The sequence below is a fragment of the Mirounga leonina genome, unplaced genomic scaffold (genome assembly GCF_011800145.1).
Source record: "Mirounga leonina isolate KUSES-001 unplaced genomic scaffold, KU_Mleo_1.0 Mir_171, whole genome shotgun sequence".
In the NCBI taxonomy this organism is placed as follows: Eukaryota; Metazoa; Chordata; class Mammalia; order Carnivora; family Phocidae; genus Mirounga; species Mirounga leonina.
The window spans coordinates 19,264,912-19,271,040 of NW_023270436.1; the positions used below are offsets into that span (position 1 = coordinate 19,264,912).

General features: G+C 53.8%; 1 protein-coding gene across 2 annotated transcripts in view; it reads left to right on the top strand.

Moving 5' to 3' along the window:
* MYO18B (myosin XVIIIB) overlaps positions 1-4,222 on the top strand; it is a 246,725-nt gene extending 242,503 nt beyond the window's left edge. Inside the window, exons 43-44 of one of the 2 annotated variants that reach the window (XM_035017246.1) lie at positions 491-1,739; positions 3,967-4,179. In XM_035017246.1, the coding sequence (XP_034873137.1) occupies positions 491-1,727 (1,237 nt within the window). In that variant the 3' untranslated portion in view covers positions 1,728-1,739; positions 3,967-4,179. Of the gene's footprint in view, positions 1-490; positions 1,740-3,966 lie in introns of both variants that reach the window. The other variant, XM_035017247.1, reaches the window with a different exon arrangement.
* The last annotated feature ends 1,907 nt before the right edge of the window (positions 4,223-6,129 follow it).

Sequence of the window (6,129 nt, forward strand, 5' to 3'; positions counted from 1 at the left end):
AACCAACCAAGGGTGCCATAGAGCATCCCACTGAGACATATTTGGGTCACTGACTCTCAGAAGCCCTGCTTGGTGGGACCCTCCTCTGGGCTTGGCCCTAAATAAATAAATAACCCCCCGCAGGTCCCCCTCAAGTCTCCAAGAAGCAAGCAACTTATTTTGCAGCAGGCCCTGGGATGGTAGGTCCTATCATGTCAGATACGATGGCTCATAAATCTAAGTCACCCGACCTAACTGCCGTTTTAATCCACTCACACGTACTTAGCTGGGTTTAATTATAGGCAGAAATTGCATTTCAGAAAGCAACAAGAAATCATTTACATGGCTTGAATTTGTGCATTAAGTCCTTCGGTTTATTTGAGAGTGCGGTAGGGATGGTGTGTCCAAAGAAAAATGGTATTAGGGCCTGTGCTTAGCGGCTCTCACACCAATTGCACAGACCGTGTGAATTGCATGGTTTCTACTGACCACGTGTGTCTTCTTGGCGCAGGATGAACAACGAGGCCAGAGATGCAGAGAGGTCCCAGCCGGCGTCGGCCCTGAGCAGAGCCCAGACCGTGCAGAGCCAGACCTCAGGGGACAAGTCTGTTTCTCCCCTCTGCCTCCAACGGCAAAAGTACTACCATCTGGGGGACGGGGACGAGTGCGGCAGGCAGAGAAAACCCACAGAGAGATTGGGGGTGCGGTCTTCTTCCCCGGCTTCTCGGAGTACAGACGCGTCCCCAGTGTCCAGGGAAAAGCTGCCCAGTCCCTCGGCGGCCCTGTCAGAGTTTGTGGAAGGTCTCCGGAGGAAGAGAGCTCAGAGGGGCCAGGGGTCCCCGCTAGGCCTGGAGGACTGGCCCACACTCCCCATTTACCAGACCACTGGGGCTTCCGCGCTGCGGAGGGCCAGGGCGGGCAGCGACAAGGGAGACCTCTCCCTGGGGTTTGGGACAAAGTCAGCCTTGGAACCGGAGGGCGCCTGTGGGACGTCGTCCGGACTCCTGCGGTCCACCAGCCTGAAATGCATCTCCTCCCAGAGCGCCAGGGGCACCACCCTGCTGCCTGAGAAGCTGAAGACCCGGTTCAGCTCCTGCGAGTCCCTCTTCGAATCGGGGCAGAGCTCCGGGAGAAAACTGAGCTCCCCAAGCTCATCCAGGTCCATGCTCTTGTCGCCCACGCTGCGGCCTCGGAGGCGCTGTCTGGAGTCCCCCCTCGATGATGCGGGCTGCCCAGACCTCGGGAAGGAGCCCCTGGTCTTCCAGAACCGCCAGTTTGCCCACCTCATGGAGGAACCCCCGGACAGCGATCCATTCACCTGGAAGGTCCCAAGCCTCAACTATGAACGCAAGACCAAAGTGGATTTCGATGACTTCCTCCCAGCCATCCGGAAGGCTGAGTCTCCCGTGTCCTTGGCCAGAGCAACCAAAGAGGGTCAAGACAGTCCGCGGCATTCACGCATCCACTCTGAGATGGAGGAGGCCGACCGAACCTTTCTCTCGGGGATCAAGACCATTTTGAAGAAGAGTCCGGAGTCCAAGGAGGACCCCGCTCACCTCTCTGACTCGTCCTCCTCCTCCAGCTCCATCGTGTCCTTCAAAAGCGCCAACAGCATCAAGAGCCGACCGCGAATCCCACGGCTGGAGGGTGACGGTGGCGAGCGAACATCCCCCGAGCACAGGGAGCCGGGGGCAGGGAGCAAAGACGAGGGTGTTGAGAGCATAATGAAGAAGTATCTCCAGAAGTAGGAGCCAGTGCAGGTAAAAGCAGCAGGTGGGGACTGTTCTTGGGGAATGAAAACCAGATAGTTCACCAGGTCGGGCAGCCCGGAGAAAACCTGTTGCTGCCGTGGCCTTCCACGCCGTGAGTGATTTCTCTACAGGCGGCGGGTTTTAGAGGTTTTTGCGGAAATAATGAGGTGCCAGATGCAAAGCCTTCTGCTAGGTACCACTGGTTCCTTAGCGCTTGAGGATGCGGACCCATCGGAAAACCAGAGGGTCCGATAGGGGAGTGCCAGGTAAGGTGCTGGGCTTTTGGTTTCCCCACTCTTGTCTTTCCAGGGCTCCATTCCACCTGGAGCCGGAGGAGGCGTGGTGGCCTTCTGTCCACGAAATGACGGCAGATCTTGTGGGGTGGGCTCAGGCCAGGGTAGAAGGGGCTTTGCAAAGAGTGGAGTCCAACTCGTGCCTTAGATACCCAGAGAGAAATGGAGGCCCCCCGTGGGGGGAGGGCAAATGCAAAGGTCCCAGAGCAGCAATGGGAGAAGAGAAGTGGGGCTTCCCTCTGCCTTCTCTCCTACCCCAGTGCTAATCCTAGAACTTCTCCAGACTGAAGGTAGGAAGAGGAATCCATTGCTCACAACGGATTACATTTGTTGGGTGTACATGTCAAGTCGGTAGCCACAGGAACCCCAAAAGGCGGTTAAGAGGATTGATTCCCATTTTACAGGTTGGCAAAACAGAGTCAGAGAGGTTAAGTCACTTGTACGAAGTCACCCAGGCAGAATGGTGTTCAAAACTCCGGAATCCCTATTTGTGTCTGTAATACTTCTCCTTGGGTACCCGTTCCGAGCACGCACAGGAATAAACTCAGAGCCTCCTCCGTGACGGAGCTGGATCTTTAAAGAGGTTGCCCCCCTTGGCATCCCCATACTGAGGTTGGCATCCCAACCATCTACTCTTAAAGGGATGTTGGAATTCCCGGACTCCAAACTCACTGGTAAAACAAACGAGGGAGCCCTCAAGATCAAGCCCTCCCCTTCCAGGGATTCTACCGCCAACCCAGCCCCCTTGACTCCCAGTTCAGTGCTCTTTGCCCTGAGGCAGGGCTGACCACCTGACAACCCCTCCCTGAGCAGCACGTTTCAAGCCTTAGGGTGCTGGGCGTTCCACTCGGTGGCTCCGCTGAAAGGCAAAACCAGTTAGGGGAGGCTGGGCGTCAGCCAAGGAGGTGTAAGCACCCGCCTCCGGGTTCAGACACAAGGCAACCCCACTGCCCAGTAATAACAGCACGCAGCCTCCATGAATCTCTTAGCCACCGAACTTGAAGTAGCTCAGGCTCCAGCAGAGTGGGGCAGCCACACGCAGGTGCACAGCCGGGGCCTGGCCTTGGTCCCCAGCCCTCCTTCCAGAGGCCTCCTGGACCCAAACGAGCCACCCGGCCTCCACTTCCATAGACCTGGTACTTCGAGAGGCACCCTCAGCCCATCAAAAAGCGATTGCCCCTTCCGGGGAAATGGGCTTGGACTGTATCAGAGCAAATTAATTTGACTTAACATGGCCTTCTCTCTGCTCTCAATTACCGGGAAGAGATGTGATATTCATTTACATTATTATGCTCTCAGGGACACAGAAAGCAGTTTCAAAGGCCAAGTAAAGGGCACACGTCCATAAGGAGAACAGTTCTTAGCAGAAGTCATCACAGAACATCTTGTCTCTGCCATTTTTTTTTTTTAATTCAAGTTTTTCCCCCTCCCAGCAGCACTCACCGTGGTAACCGAGCATCTGCCAAAAAAAAAATCTTCCACGCTGACATCCACGCTGGAGGAGGTTTGAGCTGAATAACACAGCCCCGCCCCCTGCGAGGCAAATGTATTAGGGGGTTCAGAACAAAGCAAGCCCCCCAAAGCTCGTTTCTCCTTGTAACTAACTGGCCATGAGACCTGGGGCAAGTCATGGGACCTGGTCAAGCTCCTGTGTCCACAGCTTGAAAACGGGGCTGATAATACCACCCCCCAAAGTAACACTGTGAGTTTGATGTGAACACCAGAGACCCCTAGCTAGGGTGTCAGGTTGCCCTGCACTCTGCCCTTTGGCCCTTCGGGAGCTCCGTCCCACTCATTCTCCTTCTGCTGCCTACCATCCTTCATTCCTTTGGATGGTGTTTCTGCAGGAATGCCCCCCAGGGATATGGAATATCAGGGCCTCCGCCCCCCAAACAACATTTCCTGCATCCTGTTGATCCACTCTGACCTGTGTTTGTTTCCAGCCTCCTGAGATGTACTGCCCTCCAAGACTTCTGGACTCCACGACCGTCTGGAGAAAAGAGAGAGACCGGCCAGGCCTTCCCAGGGGCCCTCAGTCCAGAGGCAGCCAGCGTGGCTGTGCTCGAGAGGCCAGAGGGGTCCAGCAGGAGGCAAATCCCTCGGGCATGGGGATCCCAGCACGCTTGGTCTGTACAAAATAAAGCAATGGCTCCTTGGCATCCATGCTTCCTCTCTGTTCTGTAATCAGGGGACCCTGGAGGTTTGATGGGGGCAGCCCGGGGAGAAGGGCTCCAAGGAATGGGATCAGCCCGAAATGTTTGTAGTTTCTCTGCCCCCATAAAACCCCACGCAATGGCCTTGCTCCTCTTCACTTGGCCTCGTCAACTCAAATGCCACCTCCTCTGGGAAGTCTTCCCTGATACATTGAACGGAAAGAAATGCTCGTTCTCCATTCTCCTTTAATTCTCCTATTTACCTCCATCATAGTTCCCTTGTCTGTCTAGTGATCTACCTTGTGTACCTATGTGTAGGCAAGCATTCAAGAAATTTGGGTGGATGAATAAATGAACAAGCTCCCGAAAAAGTTAATGAACCTACACACCTTGGATGCGTGTGACATACTGACACAAATGCATCTCCACCCACGTGCACCCATGTCAACATCCAAGCACCCATGAACATCTGCTCACAGCCCCCCCCATACACCTGCTTGCGTACACAGCCCTGCCACGCCCACGCAAATACGCACCTGCACGGCAGCCCACGCTGGCCTGGCCACATCTGGAGCTGGGATACCTGCTTCTTCAAACGCCCTGGAAGTATTAGACTAAAACTGTAGGCTAATGTTTATGACTCACTCACATGCTACATTGGACACTGTGCTAAGCATTTCACGTGGAGCATCGCACCACGACTTTAGAAAAAGTCCTGAGAGATAAATGCACTCATTATTCCCTATTTACAAAGGCAGTGCTAGCGTATGCCTACATGGAGGACGCCAGTGCTGCCCCTGTTTATATTCCCACCAGCAGAGACTCTGTCCTGCCCCAAATGTGCCTCTGTCCCTAGCCCCCCCCCCCCCCGGGATAGCCAATCAGAGCTCCCTCTGTGTGTTAGCTTGCTAGGGCTGCCGTAAAAAGCACCACAAATGGGGGGCTTAAACCCCAAAGGTACCACCTTTTGGTTCTGGAGGCTAGAAGCCCAAGACTGAGGAGGGGTCAGGAGGCCTGGTTTCTTAGGAGGTCCCTCCTTGGCTCGTAGATGGCTGCCTTCTCCCTGGGCGTTCCCATGGCCTTTCCTCTCTGCGCGCATCCCTGCTTGTCTCCCCATGTGTCCAGATTTCCTCTTTTTTTTTTTTAAAGATTTATTTATTCATTTGAGAGAGCGAGAATGAGAGAGAGTACATGAGAGGGGGGAGGGTCAGAGGGAGAAGCAGGCTCCTCGCTGAGCAGGGAGCCCAATGCGGGACTCGATCCCGGGACTCCAGGATCATGACCTGAGCCGAAGGCAGTTGCTTAACCAACTGAGCCACCCAGGCGCCCCAAATTTCCTCTTATAAGGACACCAGTCAGATTGGATCGGGGCAATCCAAAGGGATTCACTTTAACACATCACCCCTTTAAAGACCCCATCTGCAAATACAGTCACATTCGAAGCAGTGGGCCTTAGGGCTTCCCCATGCACATTTTGTAGAGATCATAATTCAGCTCATAACACGTGCTATGCAAAAGTAGGTGGTAATTTAATTTGCTAATTGTGAGCATTATTCATGTAGTGATCAGGTAAATACGTCCCAAGCTCCCACCTTGGTCCCCAAGTGAAAGCAGTTACAGAACTCGAGAAAAGATTCTCACTGCCTTCTTGGCGTTGGAGATTTGCAGACATTTTTAGGGCCTGGAACCTGTGAGTTTCCAGGAGCTTCTCCTGTGCCAGCAGGATTCCTCATTCAGCCAATATTTGTGGAGCACCTGCTAAGCACCAGGCTCTGTTCCCCACGTGGGGAATCCAAGACGAGCAGGCAGAACCCCTCCTGCTTTTCTAGAGGGAATATCCTACCTGGGAAGACAGACAGTAAGCAAGAAAATAACTATGTTATCAGAGAATGAGGAGCGCGATAAGGAAAAATAAAGATGAAATTATCTTGTGAGTTCCCAGTTAAAAATTTA